General features: G+C 44.9%; 1 protein-coding gene across 12 annotated transcripts in view; it reads left to right on the top strand.

Moving 5' to 3' along the window:
- Positions 1-17,803, top strand: part of adgrl1a (adhesion G protein-coupled receptor L1a) — a 654,463-nt gene that overhangs the window by 216,782 nt on the left and 419,878 nt on the right. For all 12 annotated transcript variants that reach the window (XM_073069264.1, XM_073069261.1, XM_073069260.1 and 9 more), the window contains exon 3: positions 9,069-9,223. In XM_073069264.1, coding sequence (XP_072925365.1) covers positions 9,069-9,223 — 155 coding nt within the window. The remainder of the gene's footprint in view (positions 1-9,068; positions 9,224-17,803) is intronic.

The following is a 17,803-nucleotide window of genomic DNA, read 5'->3' as shown; positions in this document are numbered from 1 at the left end:
AGATGTTCCTTAACATCCTTACCAGTGACAATGATGTCATCCTGGTACCGTTAAGTGCCTGGGCATTCTTGCAGGCCCTGGTCCATAGCTTTCTGCCAGAGTGCATTTGCGGATACTACTCCAAAAATAAGCCTATTATAGTGATAAAGTCCTTTGTGCATGTTTATGGTGAGAAACACTTCGAACTCTTCTTGAACCTCCATCTGCAGGTAGGCCTCAACTAAGTCCTCTTTGCTGAAGTAGTTTGCTCACAAAAGTTTTGCCTAGTTATCCTCTATCCTGGACAGAGGGTATTGATTACTTTCAGTACTGGGTTGATCGCGACCTTAAAAATCAGATCCTGACAGACCCATCCTTCTCGGCTACTGGGTCCACTGGTGTTGCCTAGGGGGTCCACTCAACCTTGGAAAGAATTCCTTCAGACACCATGTGATCCAGCTCACTAGCTACTTTATCACGGGTGGCATAAGGAACCGGACGGGCTTTGTAAAACCTGGATACAGCCTTTTCAGTTAACACTACTTTACCCTTGATATGTTTGAGTTTTCCGATGCCATCCTTGAACACTGCGTGTCAACATCCGGTACCTTCTTAATTCACTTTCAGTTGACTCTATTGCTGGGGATGTGGCGTACAAAATGGTGGATGGATCTCCGATCAAGTTGTAATTGTCTCAGCAAATCTCGGCCCCACAATGCTAGCCCAGTGTATTTACCACATACAAGCCCTCTGTGGCTTGTTGGTTGTTGTATTTCACTGTTACTAATGCCATTCCCACAGGAGTTACCATTTCTCCAGTATTAGTAGGATATCTGAAGGCTTCAGTTCAGTACCTTTAAAATGCTATTCCAAGTTGTTTTGTGTAATGACTGAAACAGCCAAGCCAGAGTTCAATTCCGTCTTAATTAATTTGCTGTTCACTTCTGTTGCAAGCCATATTGCTTGTCTCTTGTCAGTTTTCACATTGTAAATCTCAAGGCTGCTCAGTCCTGTGTCACTCTCATCATTATCAGATCTTTCATCAACAGCATGCAGATCAGTGCTCTTTTTATCTTTGATACTTTTGCAATGACTCTTTTTCTCTTCCCTGTGCAGTCCATTTTTTGTCTGCCTGTCATGCTGTTTATATCTGTCATACTTTGTTGCATTTTCTTGAAGTTTCGTCTTTAAGCCTGCATTGGTCTGGTGTATGTACTGCGAGAGTGGTATCGGAATCGGTTTGGCCAGGCATCTTTCGGCTTAGATGTTCCACCTTTGTTCACATTCACTTTTATTCCTGACTGCAACTCAACTGCATCGCTGGCTGCTGTTTCCATTGTTATAGTGATTCCATCTGCTCTTTTAAATGTGAGTTGTGCTTCATTTAGGAGCCGCTTTTGAATGCTTTCTTGTAAGATTCCACAAAGTTGAAATGGACTCCCCTTCCTTTTGATTCCACTTATAAGATCTAAAGAATTCTACAATCAACAATGGTTTTGGTTCTAAACGTTCCCGAATTACATTCACAATATCAGCAAAGCACATTTCAGCTAGTTTGGTTGGATCAGTTAAACATCTAAGCAATCTGTGTGCTTTTCCACTTATTGCACTCAGCAACCCTGGCACTTGTTTTTCATTGGCTATTTCATTTGCTTCAAATAATGCTTAATTCGCTCAGTATACATCATCCGGTTATCTGTTGTGCAATTGAACACGTCTATCTTTCCAATGTAGCCTCCCATTCCTGCTTTTATTATTTTGTCCATTTAATTATTATCACCTACTACTCACTATTTATGAGCTCGTGGTTGTATTTGTTGCTTGCTAATTTTGTCCGTTTTCTGCCTTTTTCTTAACCCTACCATCTCACTCTCCTTCTGAAGAAAAATTATACTGTGGTAGGTAGCCGTCTTGAGTTCATTTTAAGATTTCCTCATCGCCACTATGTTTTGTAACTCCGGAAACTAATCGAAAGAAAACACAGGAGCCGGGAAAACGTATCTACTTAGTTTTTCTTTAGCAAAGCACTCACATATGATGTGTTGATGTAATTTTGTATATCATTCATGTACTTTTACATTTAACCTGTAATGAATTATGTGGGCTAGCAAAGAATGCTTAACCAAATAATATATTTACAATATTACTCAAATATTGCTGAAATATTAATACACTGTGCTTAGGTTTCCTCTCAATCACAAACATGGCACCGAGCTGAGGTCTCCGTCGAGATTGGGACTTAGATATAGTCGTTATTGTTTATGTTCGTAGAGGTGGTTAGAGTTCAGGTTAGGGTTTAGAGATAGTGATGTGATGGAGGTTGAGGTCAGGCCTCTGTTCCGCACTCCGTGTTCTGTGTTCAAAGCCCAGCAAGGTGGACAGGTAATGAAGAAGATCCGCAGTTCAGGTCTCCGCTCAGTGCTCGGAGGCCAGTGACGCGATTGGGTGACAGAGGGCATCCGGAGTCCGGGTCTCCGCTCAGTGCTCGGAGGCCAGTGACGCGATTGGGTGACAGAGGGCATCCGGAGTCCGGGTCTCCACTCGGTGCTCGGAGGCCAGTGACGCGATTGGGTGACAGAGGGCATCCGGAGTCCGGGGTCTCCGCTCGGTGCTCGGAGGCCAGTGACCAGACATCCGTGCAAGCAGGAGGCACAAGGTCCGGTCAGTTGGCAAGCCTGGGGTTCAGGGTCCTGTCATCGGCTAATCCAGGGGTTAGTAGCAAAGATTGGAGATTGATTGCTAGCCCAGACGTTGAAGCCTGATGGATGAAGCCTGGAGACTGGAGGCTGTAGGCCCGTCCTGGTGTTGGAAGAATGCCTTTGTGTGTGGGATGGTGGGAGGTAGGAAAGTGGCTTCTTCTGCTGTCGTGGCTTTGTTGCCTGTTGTGCTCTGTGTTGACCTGCCAAGCATTGTGGACATGTTACGTTGGCAAAGGAATGTGCAGCGACACTTATGGACTGCCCCCAGGTTGTGTCAGTTATTAACTGCATGTTTCAGTCTGCATGGGATACATAAATCTGAATCTGAACCTGTCGTGGTGGTAGGGAGGTTAATTGGCTACTGTAAATTATCTCTGGCGTGGGCGGGAGAATCAGAGAGATGAAGTTAGGCATGTGAAAGAGAAGAGATCATTGTGGAAATAATAAACATGAGGCAGTCTGCTGATGCTGGAAATCCAAAACAACGCATTCAAAATGTTGGAGGAACTCAGCAGGTCAGGCAGCTTCAATGGAAAAGAGTAATCAGGCCAAGACCCTTCTTCAAGAATGGAAAGGAAAGGGGAAGAAGCCAAAATAAAAAGGTGAGGAGAGGGGAAGGATGCGAGATAGACGTGAAGCCCGGTGGGTAGGAAAGATAAAGGTCTGGAGAGGAAGGAGTCTGATAGGAGAGGACAGTGGATTGTGTAAGAAAGGGAAGGAGGAGGTGACCCAGGGGGAGGTGACAGGCAGGTGAGAATAGGTAAGAGGCCAGCCTGGGAAATAAATCAGGGAATAAGACTGCTATTAAGGGCCTGTAGAAATGTAGTGGACTGAATGGCCTCCTATGTCGGAGTGAAATATCGCCAGTTTAATCAGATCAGAGCCATGTTGAGATTTTTTCAGCATGGCTTTGGATCATTTACACATACCTGAAGGGTAGAGATGGAACGGAAAACTCTGGTATCACTCAGGAGTTCAAGGGGCATCTGTGGGGACAAAAACAGAGTTAACATTTCAGATCCAAAAGCAAAGGGAAACAGAGTCTTGGACCTTTTGACCTCAAGCATTAACTCTGGGGTGTTTCTCTGAGAGAATGGAGAATGTGTGGAGCAGGTTAAGACCTACAAGTATCTGGGAGTACAGTTAGACGAGAAGCTAGACTGGACTGCCAACACAGATGCCTTGTGCAGGAAGGCACAGAGTCGACTGTACTTCCTAAGAAGGTTGGCGTCATTCAATGTCTGTAGTGAGATGCTGCAGATGTTCTATAGGTCAGTTGTGGAGAGCGCCCTCTTCTTTGTGGTGGCGTGTTGGGGAGGAAGCATTAAGAAGAGGGACGCCTCACGTCTTAATAAGCTGGTAAGGAAGGCGGGCTCTGTCGTGGGCAAAGTACTGGAGAGTTTAACATTGGTAGCTGAGCGAAGGGCGCTGTGTAGGCTACGGTCAATTATGGATAACTCTGAACATCCTCTACATAGCACCATCCAGAGACAGAGAAGCAGTTTCAGCGACAGGTTACTATCGATACAATGCTCCTCAGACAGGATGAAGAGGTCAATACTCCCCAATGCCATTAGGCTTTACAATTCTACCGCCAGGACTTAAGAACTTTTTAAAAGCTATTATTAATGCTTTTTGAGATAGTGATTTAGATGCATATCATATTTTTTTTTTACTGAGTTAAGTATTGTATGTAATTAGTTTTGCTACAACAAGTGTATGGGACATTGGAAAAAAAGTTGAATTTCCCCATGGGGATGAATAAAGTATCTATCTATCTATCTATCTATCTTTCCACCGTGCTGAGTGTTTCCTGCATTTTCTGTTTTTATTTCAGATTTCCAGAACCTGCTGTTATTTATTTGTTTATTGGGACTCAGCATGGAGTAGGGCCTTTTGGCCATTCAGTCCACGCCGCCCAGCAATCCCCCAATTTAATCCTAGCCTAATCACAAGACAACTTTCAACATATGTGTCTTTGGGCTGTACAAGAAAACCAGTGCACCCGAAGGAAGCCCATAGGGTGACAGGGAGAACGTACAAACAACGGGAATTGAACCTGGCTCACTGGCAACATTCTCCCTAATTTGTAATGACCAATGTGTGCAAAAATCTTGTGCCGTGCAACTTTTTTGCCCGGTGACTGCAACATGTGTGCACTGAATTTTATATATATAGAGGTATTCATTTTAACAGCTAGCAAAATTCTGTCAATAAGGACTTTGATCTCCACTGGTTTTGATCATTTTTGCTCTCATTCAACCGCACTCTCACAAAACATACGTAGCAGGCCTGTAGCGGGAAATGAAGGATTTTCTCTCCGGAACTTTTGCACACCATCCATATGTGATTTGCTTGCTAAATGACACTTTAAAAAGTCAAGTTTCCAAATATCACTCCACCTCTTCCTATTTGCAAATTCTCCAGCAACTTAGGCATCATGACAATACACATTCTGTATTGTACATAAATATTTCTCGTAGCTGTACTTCCCTGATCTCGTGAGCTTTCAGTGTAGTTTTTACTGTTTCATTAAGCCCTTCCGCTTTAAATGAACTAGCAGTTCTTTAGTGTTTCACACCCTTCACTTCTTTGGAATTCAACATGGTGAATTTATAATTTCTTAAATAAAAACAGTATCAATAAGTTAGTTCTAAAATCTGCAGATAAATCTGCAAACTCCATATTGTCAACACTGTCCGTACCAGGAAATGGAAAAGGAAATATGATTGTGTAGAATCATCATATATACTTAACTTGCCAATGAGGTTAAGGGTGACAGCCTTTTGTACACAGTTTAAGTTCCCTTGTGCACTAGTAGCAAGAGAGGTGTGCACGCACGCACACATGCACACCTTATAGGGAACATTGGTCGCTGGTACTGTAAAGCTTCGTGCTAACTAGTACCCTACCGGGGACATTGTGTCTCTCGAAATCCTGTTACTTTCATCATTATTCTGCTAGGCTGGATTTATAGGCTGAAACCAATATGTCTTGGCAATTTTTTAAAAAAATTTTTGTGGATATAGCATTGCTTGATTTTAATCAGAGGACTACCTTCTTTAGTCTGAACAGTAACACCTCCTCAAATATCCAAGCAGTACATACAAAATCAGAGACTGCTGCAATTACCCAGCAAGCTGAGCAGCATCTGTGGAGAAGGAATCAGTGTTAATTTTTCACTTTGATTCTATTTCATTGGAAAGGTCAGGGTGTAGTGGTTAAGTTTCTGGAGCAGCAGTCAGACTTCCAGACCAACGGATTGGGGAAAATGAGTTCAAATCTCTTTAGGGAGTTTAATTTGAAGTAACTAAATAAATCTGAAATATAATTAAAAAGCTGGTCTAAGTCACGTTTTGGAGTTAGCTATGTGACCTACAGATGGACCATCAGGAGTGAAACCTTCTGTCATTACCCAGTGACAACTCTGAACCAGGGGTTCCGCGCCTGGCGTCCACGAACCCCTTGGTTAATGGTATGGGTCCACAGCATAAAAACTGGTTGGGAATCCCTACTCTCGGCGGAATACTGTGGTTCCCTCTTCTTCATCTGATCAAGATGACTAGGGTTGGGTAATAAATATTAGTGTTACCCATGATATCCGTGTAGGGCATTGAGTCATACAGCATAGAGACAGACCCGTTAACCAAGGTTCCTATCTAAGCAAATCCATTCACCCACGTTTGACCCATATCCTGCTAAACCTTTCCTATCCATGTACCTGTCCAAATATCTTTTAAATGTTGTTATTGTACCCACCTCTACCAGTTCCAGTGGCAGCTCATTCCATATACCCACCATGGTGTGCATAAAGAAGTTGCCCTACAAGGTCCCTTTTAAATCCTTCCCCTCTCACCTTAAATCCATACACTTTAGTTTTTGTTTCCCCTGAACTTAAACCCAAGCAAGAGCAATTGCTGGCAAGAACTTTTATTTAACTTAAATGACATGTAACATTTATAATGTTTTTTTTCACCACTCTTACTCCAGTCAATACTTGTGATTTCTAGCTTGCTGCACAGTTCATGCTCAGTGTTATATTCCCACTAGAGGTGTGAAAACTTCCCCAACACATTGTACAGTAATTGCCAACTGTAACTTTCTGCTTCTTGGCTGCCTAGATCTAGTGACATGGTTTATTTCAGTGTACTCTGGGTACCAGTATCCTACTGCCCCAGAGCCAACCGACATGATGCATCACCACCCTGTTTCATTCTAGAAAACGTTTAATCCACAGCAGCTGAGAGTATCCGACATCTAAGATGTATTGAGATCTCAACTATAGATCTCACTGAGGACATCTGCAAGAGGCCGTGCCTCAAGGATGTGCCATCCATCATTAAGGATCCTCACATGCCCTCTTCTCATTACCACCATCAAAGAGCAAGAACAGGAACCTGAAGACCCAATTTCAATGATTCAGGGAGAGATTCTTCCCCTCTGCCATCAGTCTATGAACTCAGGAACATTTTGATACTTCTTTATTGTTTGCACTATTTATTTATTTTTGAAATTTATAGCAACTTTACGTTTTTGCATTTGTACAGCTGCTGCACAATAGCAAATTTCACACATCAGAGTTAGTGATCATAGACCTGTTTCTGATTCTGAACTGAGATTAAGAATGCTACGGCAAAGGAACAGTCCCTTCGATCCTCGATGAAACACTTGTAGTTCCGACCGATGTTGCTTTCTCGTTGTAGCGGCAAAAATTGATCTAGTATCAAAACCAAGCGTTGTCGCCAGCCTGCAACCCCAGACAGAGTTGTTATACTTGTGTGACACACCCACAGCTCCAGTGATTGCTCCAAAGAGTCAAATTCCCTACTTCGATCCTTTGTTAGCAATTGGCAAACATAACAGTTCAGCACTATTGAGTGTTATCTCAGCGATCAACAAAGATATGACTTGCATGGTCCCAAGCTACAAACTGCCATGAAATAAGCATGAATACAAAACTTATTCCCTTCGCATTTACCACGCCCCCATTACTGTGACTGGTTACCGTAATAAACACATGGCACTGAATACACGGCTCCTAGACTAGTTCTTGGAGAACGAGGAAATAACATTGCTCTTTTTAAAAATGGGGAGAAAATTCGAAAATCCAAGGTGCAAAGGATCTTGAGAGCAGAGTCCTCATGTAGAATTCCCTGAAGGTTAACTCTCAGGCTGAGGCAGTGGTGAGGAAGGCAAATGCGATGTAGCATTCATTACAAGAGAACTAGGATACAAAAACAAGGCTGTAATGTTGAGGATTCATAAGGCACTGGTGAGACCTCACTTGGAGTATTGTTATCAGTTTTGGGCCCCTCATCTGAGAAATTATGTGCTGACATTGTAGAGGGTCCAAAGGAGTTCACGAAAATGATTCTGGGATTGAAGGTTTTGTCATATGAGGAGCGTTTGATGGCTCTGGGTCTGTACTGACTGGAATTTGGAAGAATGAGGGGGAATCTAATTGAAACCTTTCAAATGTTGAAAAACCTAGATGGAATGGATGTGGAAAGGATGTTTCCTATAGAGGGAGAGACTAGGACCAGAGGACACAGCCTCATAATAGAGGGGTGTCTTTTAGAACATATATAAGGAAGAATTGCTTTAGCCAGAGGGTGGTAAATTTATGGAATTCATTGCCACAGGAGGCTGTGGGATCTAAGTCATTGGGCATCTTTAAGGCAGAGGTTGATCGGTTCAGGGTGTGGAACGTTTATAGGGGAGAAAGCAGGAGAATGGGGCTGAGAGGGAAATCAGGAATCAGCCATGATCAAATGGTGGGGCAGTCCTGATGGGACAAATGGCCTAATTCTGCTCCTTTGACTTATGGCCTTTTCGCTTTGAAGAAACTTGAGTTACAACAGGCTGTGAATTCATACAGATGCTGTACTGTTTACATGAGTGAACTTGGAATAATTCTCTGGTGTTACAGCACAGAGACAAAAACCCCAGCCTTAATCAAGTATCAGATAATGAAATGTGGACATAATCTTTAAATTCTTCAATGTGTGACTATGACGGCTGAATAACATTACTCATTTTCATCTGTCCTTCTTAATCTTGACTAAATCTGTTACCGTCGAGTACTGCCTTGTGACTGTTATTCAATTCAGTTTGCTTATTCTAAGCCTACTTTGTGTGACCACTGAGCAGGGGTTTACACCCTGTATTGTGAGTGATGATTGGCAGGGGTATAACAGTTGTACTGTTTATAGCTTCCTTGTTCCAGACACGTTTCCTTGCTTACTCCTGCAGCTTTCCTGAAAGACGTCTCTGTCAGCGCTCAGGGCCATCTTTCCCCTTTGCTGAGATCAACCTATGCTCTGGTATCTTTAGACTAGAGTGACCTTTGGTTAAAGTCTAACCTTTCATCCTTGCTTTCCTCCATCTTAGGTTTGAGGACCACTGCTTCCAAACCTGCAACCTTCCCGTGGTAGACTGGCCGACGACGGGGCGGTGCGCGTGGACCAAACGAGCGACAATGGGCTTCCTTTGGTGGACACTCTGCCTTTGCTGGATTACAGTTCTCAGCTCAAGCCCTGCAGAAGGTAAGATACGAGTTCTAGTATGTGCTAAGCAGCTCCAGCTTCTTCCTTCTCTCAATACTGTGCTGCTGCTTTGTCATCTGGATGTGTGGGCTGCGTAAGGAACTGGAGACTGGTCTGTGATCCACTCTGAACTCACACATCGGGCTCTCACTCTCAACCAGTCTTGCAGTGTGTGGTACTAAAGTGCCCGGATCCAGAGGGAATCCTCTAAATGGTCCACAGTGTTCTCTTCCCACAATGGGTGTGGGAAGAGAACTGATCTCATTGTTCTCTGTGGTGTTACTCCTACATCTGTAGAGCTTGGCTCCACCTAGACACCCAAGCTATGAGACAAAATCTCATGAACTGCTCTTGCCCAAGGCTGTGGTTACCGGTCCGGAATGGGCCACGCTCTACAGACGTAAGAACCATCCACAGGTGAGGTTGTCAGCGATGGAGCTGCAGAGGCTGTGGCCACTTTCAGGAACTTTTGTCATTGGTGCGATAGTTTGTAACAGCCTGTTTCCTGCTCTGTGATGTGATATTATATTGCTCGCGAGACAAAGTGGTGTAAGCGAGATCAGGGAATGCATGGGAGGGCTGAGTTTAGCATAGCGTGGGATAGTGTGAGGCATCATGTTTATGCCATTAGCCTGTGGTCAACAGATTCAGCCATGAACTCATGCAATTAATTATCTCCACGTAATCTGACATTTTTGTCCAACATAGTTATCTTTCTGTAGGAAGCTGGTTCCTAGAGTTTAGAGATCCGGTGTGTTGGGTTCAGGCATGAGACCATGATCACGTTCACCAGTGGGAAACATCAAGTGTCTGTTGTTGGTTCTCACTGCAGCTCTCTCTGTGTCAGAAGATGGTGGGTGCAAGCCGGGTTCTAGAGACCTGTATGGACATGAGGCAGATATTTCAGTGCAGTGCTGAGAGATCCCTGCCACCTATTCTCACTTCTTTGATCTCCTGTTGCGGATGAGGAGTTAATCTGAGGTTCAAATTCAGGTTCCAATATATGGTCATTCAATTGTACACACGTCTACCGCTAAAAAAACACAACGTTCCTTTGAGACCAAGGTCCAAAACACAGTACATATATCACCTTCAGCATACAAAATAATATCAACACAATAATATTAATAGATAATAAAAAATATATTCTGAAGATGTATATGTTGACATAAAATGCATATAGGACATATAGTTAAATATACAGCAGTGTAATGCTACTGGCGCTGTCATAAATAATGTGTACTGGGTGGCAGCAGGGTGTTCAAAAGTCTCACAGCCTGGGGGAAGAAGCTGTTACCCAGCCCAAGTCCTTGTTCTTATTCTGTGGTACCTTCTGCCTGAGGTCAAAGAGATTGTGGGGTAGACTGGAAGGGTCCTTAACAATCCTGGGGGCTCTGCAGTCTGCGATATCGGAACATTCTAAAAGCTTACAAGAAAATCAAAGTGTAAACTGCAGATGGTGGAAATCTGATATAAAAACTGAAATGCTGGAAACGGGTCAATCTGCATCTGTAGAGAGAGAGAGAGAGAGACAGTTTCTTGTCAGAACTTCATGAAGATGGGTCTTCGACCTGAATTGTTAACTCGGGTTTCTCCTTTCACCACACTGTGTGGAGTTGTGTTAGAGGAGGGAAGGATGTGGAGGCTTTGGAGAAGTGGCAGAAGAGTATCAACTGGGCGCTGCTTGGATTAGAAAGCATCAGCTGCAGGGACCGGCTGAATAAACCTGGATTATTCTCTGGAAAATTGGAGGCTGAAGAGGAGACCTGATAGAAGTTTTTAAAGTTATGATAGGCATAGAAAAGAGTCATTTTCCCAGGTAGAAATGATAAATGGCTTTAAGGTGAGAGGGGGACGTTGAAGGGAGGTATACAAGGTGTGTTTTTTCTATATAAAGCAGCAAGGGCCTGGAGCACACTGCCAAAGGTGGTGGTGGAAGCTGACATGATAGCAGTGATCGAGAAGCATTTCAGCTGCCACTTGGGAATGCAGGATCATGTGCAGGCAAGCAGCTTCGGTTTAATTGGACGTCGTGGTCAGCACGGATACTGAGGGCTGAAGGGCCTGTTCCTGTGCTGTACTTTTCTATGTTCTATGCTCCATATGTGTGGCTTGGCCCACTGAGTGTTTCCAGCACTCTCTGTTGCTAGAAGTTCTTGTTATATATCAAAAGCTGGGCATTTCCCAAACCCCTGCATTAGCATCATGGTCATAACCAGTTTGGTGTTTTTGGGAGCATGCTGTGTGCCAGATGGCTGTTATATCGCAATACTTTACAAGTTCTCCATTGACCGTAGGGGTGGGAGGTGTATGCAAATATCAGTCTTACGGTCTTGGCCCCATGCTCCGCGACGGCCAACAGCTCGCTGACTGTGACAATCAATTTCCAACCCTGGTAGAGGCTGCCACAAAAGCAGGGGTGATCCCTGCCCGCTTTGTACTTCAAATAACTGGACCACTCTCAGACCCGCACCCATGGTGGTCCTGGCTGTAATCGGCCAGTTACTCTGGGCAGCCATCCACATACATCATATCAGACTCCCGAAGCAGAGACTCTCTCTTCCCAGCTCCGTTACAGGGAGGAGGTGACCAGGTGGACCGAGGAGAAAGTTCAAGGATGTGCTCAGAGCTGCCTTGAAGAAACGTAATAACCTCACTGATTCCTGTGAAATTCCAGTGTGATATTAAGGGAGCTTCAGGCGTTGCTGTGTCTGTGTTGGGTATGGCAGACATTTGGTGAGTTCTTGCCCTAGAGCTGAAAACAATAAAAAACTAAGACTGTAAATCCCAAAGTCAGTGCTCTTTCAGATTCTTATGCTTCATCTCTCATTGCAACACAGAAGGAGGCCATTCAGCGCACCGAGTCTATGTCTGCTCCCATAGCAATTGCATTAGTCCACTTATTTTCCTGTAACCCGTTCTCTTTCACATGCCCATTAACACCTCTACACAGACAGCACCGGCGGAGTTCAGGTTTAAACCCAGGTCTCTGAATCTACCAGCATGTCGCCCACCCTATTTCTTGCCAAAGGCAATAGAAGCCACGTCTCAGAAAAAGACCATTCAGCCCACCTGGTCATCACCTAACCCCCCCCCCCCCCCCCCCGGTGTTCTCGCTTTTACCTTTACACAGCTCCTGAACGAATGCCCCACATTCCTGGCACTCCCACGCTAAAGAAATCGCTTCTGAATTTCCAACAGAACTGAGCAGTGAAGGTCTCGAACGTAAAGCTTTCCGTGGTTCTCCTTCAGTAAGCACATGGGAAAATAGGAGCACGAGAAGGTCACTCAGCCCCTTGTGCCTGCCCCATCAATCAATATGTTCATGGCCGATCTGTCCCCAGGTCTCAACTTCCCATCGCTGACACCTCACCTTAGCCCTCAATCCCATGATCTCTTAAAACCTACCCCCCCCCCCCTTTAAGTACGCAAATGATCTTGCCTGTATAACCCTTTGGATGGAGGTTCACCATCCACTGCGAGAAGAGATTTCTGCGCACCTCCTATGCTCCCATGTTCAAGATCCTCCCACTAGTGGAATGTCAAGCCCCAAATGGTCTTACTTTATTCAGTTAGATCACCTCTCATTCATTGAAACTTCAAAGAATATAGATCTAATTTGCTTAGCCACTCTTGATAAGCTAACCCAATAATCTCAGAAGTTAGCCCAGTAAATCTCTTTCGGATGGCCACCAATGCCAGTACTAAACTTTTTACATGAGGAGACCAAAATAGTTCTGGTTAAGATAGTGCTGCTGAACTTGTGTGACAGCATTCTGGTTGATAAAAAGCTAAGAAATCCCACTAAAAACTTAACTAAAAATACCTTTTCTGAGGTACGTTGTAAGAAGTCGGGGCCCAGGCAGAGAAGATTCGGTGCTCGTTTAACTAGCCCAGGTGCAAGGTTGGTTTGCTCTGAGTGTTGAGCTGATTGGAAGAGCTTAAGAGTGGCTTTAAGCTGGGCGACGAAGTCTGAGCCCGGAGCAAGTGGCTGGGCAGTGTGGTCTAGCCCCAGTGCCTGGATCCTAGTGCAAGGTACAGTGCACTGTTTAGACGATTCAAATGCTGGCCCAAATCGGAGGTGAAACCGATTTTGCTTGCTCTCCATGTTGTTCATTCCTCTCTCCAGGGCACCAGAGCCTTTTCGCTGTACCGTCATTGGCTCAATTTAAATGTTGGCCCAGATAGACTGAAAAGACAGGGTTTCAGTCAGGAAGAGAGTCGATTTCACTCCTTCTCCATGATGGTCATCTCCATGGTGCTGAGGCTATGAAGGCTGCTGTGTTCCGTGCCTTCTAATACGATGAACTGATAAGCGAGGCTTTGGGCCTACCTCAGGCTGTTCTGGACTTGAGATCTGAAGACTCATCTTTGGTTCAGAATGCTGTTGTTTGCTTCAATTGTTCGCATGACTTGTATTCTTTTTTTCTTTCTCTCGTGCTTCAAGAGTGGGTCTTTTATTTTTTTTATTTTTTTTATCGGGTTCTTTCCGTTTTCTTGCTTTATGGCTACCTGTGAGCAAGAAAATCTCAAGGTTGTATAATTCATACATTCTTTGATATTAATTGCACTTGAGTACTTGAATCTTGAATCAGTTCACAGTACTCCAGGAGAAATGACATGCTGGAGGTGAAGCAGCAGGCTAGATACTGGAGGAACTCAACATATCAGGTAGTGTATGGAGGGAAATGGGCAGAGAATATCGTGACCCTTAATCTGGTCTGAAATATGGAGGAGAAATAGTAGTTTAACAAGTTGGAGGGAAGGGGTGGTGGATCCAGGTGACGAAGGGTGATAGATAGTGGAGGAGAGGGACAAAGTAGCGACAGAGGTTAAGAGGTGACAACAGACTGAGAGGTAAGTGGAGCATGGTATTCTACAGGTGTGGCCACACCAACATCCAGTTGCACTTTACTTTCCTGTCTCTTAATTCCAACGCTCCTGCAGTAAAGGTCAATGTGCCATTTGCTAACTCGTCGTGATTCATGCACAAGAAACACAATGTTATGTTTATCTTCCACAAGTGAGTCAGATCAGTGTTGGGAAGAGAAGTATTTGCATGATCGTGAGCAGGGGAATGGAACTGCTGGTATGGCCATAGCAGAAGCAGGCAATAACTTAATGGGCTGACTGGTCTCTTCTTGTGCTACCCCTGTTGTGTGGAGAAGAGACTGAGTCTGCTTAGTAACCATATAACCATTGCAGCACGGAAACAGGCCATCTCAGCCCTTCTAGTCCGTGCCAAACGCTTACTCTCACCTAGTCCCACCAACCTGCGCTCAGCCCATAACCCTCCATTCCTTTCCTGTCCATATACCTATCCAATTTTTTTTTAAGTGACGATATTGAACCTGCCTCTACCACTTCTACTGGAAGCTCGTTCCACACAGCTACCACTCTCTGAGTAAAGAAGTTCCCCCTCGTGTTACTCCTAAACTTTTGCCCCCTAACTCTCAACTCATGTCCTCTTGTTTGAATCTCCCCTACTCTCAATGGAAAAAGCCTATCCATGTCAACTCTATCTATCCCCTTCATAATTTTAAATACGTCTGTCAAGTCCCCCCTCAACCTTCTACGCTCCAAAGAATAAAGACCTAACTTGTTCGACCTTTCTCTGTAACTTAGGTGCTGAAACCCAGGTAACACTCTAGTAAATCTTGTACTTTCTTCTAGTATTGCATGGAACTGCTGCTGATAAGTTAACAAATTTCACGACACATACCGGTGATAATAAACCTGATTCTGAAGAAATAGGTGGAACGAGATGAGGAGGGGAGATGGAGGAGTGAAGAGCAGAAAGTGATAGGTAGCTGGCGGTGAGAGGGGAATCTGATCGGAAAGAAAGGCTGATAATGAAATCAAAGGGAGATGGGGAGAAGGGACCCAGACGAAGGAAGGTGTGGGTGATGGAGTGGTGGAGGAGGGATTACACTGAGAACCTCTCTTGTTTGACTGGGTTTCACTAGTAACTTGTATTGCTTTGAGATCAGTGTGAGAAGTAGGTGCTTGGCTGCCACGCAGCGACAGGATGGTTGTGTTCACCCGCTGAGTTGGGTTTGACTGGCCCTCCCCGACATCTAATGAGTTGCAATAGCCTGTTCAATGCCTTGAAATTTCTAGTGGACAGAGTGTATGGGAGGCTGGCACAAAGTCCTCACACCTGTTCCTATCCTCTTGTCAGTGCATTCTGTCCTGTGGTGAGGTTCTTCCAAGTGACTGGGTTTAAATGGGTGTCTGCTGCCAATTACAGCAGCTAATTGAGCCGAAGGAATTGTAAGGCAGGCTTAACTGGCAGGAAAATAAATGATCAGGCGATGCCGCTATCTTCCAGCGTGGCTCTGCTCTCCACAGGTCTGGTGCATTCAATGACCTGAAGTTCCATGGAGGTAGCAGACGCACTTACTGTTGTTGCTCTCAGCGTAATTAAGATCCTGTCATGATGAGAGATCCTCTCCTTCTGTTAGTGTTGAGCCTGCCATGGAAATGATCACCCTCCCTGCTCCTTGCTCCCTGCCTTGTCTCCTCTCTCACCTCCTGGTTTCCCTTCTCTACCCCCATTTTCCTCTCTCTGAATATAGTCTCCTTTCTCTGCTCTCGTCTCCTTTTCCACTGGCATTCCCTCTCTGTCTGCAGCCTTCACTCTCTCCTCCTGATCTCCTTTTGCATCCCTAGTCCCACAAAGTAGGCCTGGTTGTTCAAGCCACACTGCCCAGCAATTCCCCAATTTAACCCTAGCCTAACAACAGGAGAATTTACAATGACCAGTTACCTACCAACCAGTACATCTTTGGACTGTGGGAGGAAACTGGAGCACACAGAAACCCGTGTGGTTACGGGGAGAACATACAAACTCCTTCCGGGCAGTGGTGGGAATTGAACACTGTGAAGTGTTGTGGTAACCACTACGCTACCGTTCTGCTACCATCTTTCGGACATGAGAGGAAACCAGAGCACCTGGAGGCATTAGTAACCTCGCACATTCAGCACTGGAGGTTGTGACCAGGCGACTGAAGCTTCTTCTCCAGCCGTGCCTCCGTCTTGCCCAAGTATAGCTCCTGGTGCCCACTGTCGCATTCCCAGAAAGGGGGTCAATGAAATCGTACGCACAAGGGTTAATCTTTTTTCTTGAAAATCATAAATTCATGCTTTTTGTTAAAAAAAATACAGCCGTTGATTACAGCTGGCTTAGCAGCTCAACCGTTTCTGGAAGAGAGTTCCTCCACCCTCACCATGCAGATGTGTTTCCTGGCTTTTCTCCTGAAAAAGCCCTGGTCTAATCCAGTCCCCATCAGTGGAATTAGCTTCATTTTATTTGTTCATTAACGTTGATGGATTTGGGTGTTGGCTGCCTCTTCCCTCATTACCCTCAAATCGAATGATTTACTTGGCTATTTTGAAGGATATTTGCATGTCAATGATATTCAGTTTCGGTTGCCCTGCTACAGGACAGATGCCATCAAGCTGCAGAGGGTGCAGAGGAGATGTACAAGGACGCTGCCGGGAAACTTGAGGGACTGAGTTATGGAGAGAGAGGTTGAACAGGTTGGGAAGGGAATGGCTAGAGGAATGAGGGTTGTACAGCTGGAGGATTCACTGCAATGTAAGTGAACGATGAATGATCTTGTGGAGATGCATAAGATTATGAGGGATATGGATGGTGTGAACGTTTTCGCAGGGTTGGTGAGAGGGGGAGAAATTTAAAAGAAACCTGAGGGGCAACTTATTCACCCAGAGGAAGTGGTTACTGTCAAAAGGTAACACCTAAAGTGTAATTGGACTGGAATGTGGATAGGAAAGGTTTGGAGGGAAAGTGGGCAAAGCTGGGCTGAAGAATCTTTGTCAGCATGGACCAGTTGGGCCAAAGAGCCTGTTTCCATGCTGCATGACTCTGTGACTCACCAATGGTCAGAGTTTTTCTTTCACACGTCAAATTGCCCAGCCAGCAAGGTGGGATTTGAACACAGGCCTCTAGGTGGTTTGCCCAGTAACAACCGCTGACAGGGCCAGTATTTATCAGTCCTTACTTCGGTACAGTACCTAAATTCCAGGGAGTATAAACCTGGTTAGTGTAATTTCTCACTGGTATTTAATCAGACGAGGCAGCACCAGGAGAAAGTGGACACACTGCCAAGAGGATAAGCTCTGCTCCGAGTCTCTGTTGGCAGCAGTGCCCGCTCGGTGGTTCAGGCAGAGGGTGAGGGATGTGCTGTCGAACCCCAGAGCAACCTCATCACCGAGTACATTCTTAAACAGATGGGGCCATCAGTCAATGAGTTCAACACATGCCTCAGGTAGAATGTGAAATGAGATATACAATCCAAACCAGCTGCTCTGTCAAAATGTACAGTATACTCATGTTCACACACACAAAGAAACAATTTCCCTCCTTCCTCTTCTCCTATTATCCCTTCCCTCCTTCTCTTTCTTCTATTGTCCCTTTCGTCCTTTCCTTTCTCCTATTGTCCCCTTCCTCCTTTCCTTTCTTCTGTTGTTCCCCTCCTCCTTCCCTTTTTCCTTGTCTCCTCCTCTTTCCCTTTCTCTTATTGTCAGATTCTTTCTTCTCCAGCCCTTGTCCTTTCC

The sequence above is a fragment of the Hemitrygon akajei genome, chromosome 16 (assembly GCF_048418815.1).
Source record: "Hemitrygon akajei chromosome 16, sHemAka1.3, whole genome shotgun sequence".
Taxonomy (NCBI): Eukaryota; Metazoa; Chordata; class Chondrichthyes; order Myliobatiformes; family Dasyatidae; genus Hemitrygon; species Hemitrygon akajei.
Note: the sequence above shows the minus strand (reverse complement) of the source record. Positions and strands in the feature narration are given on the sequence as shown.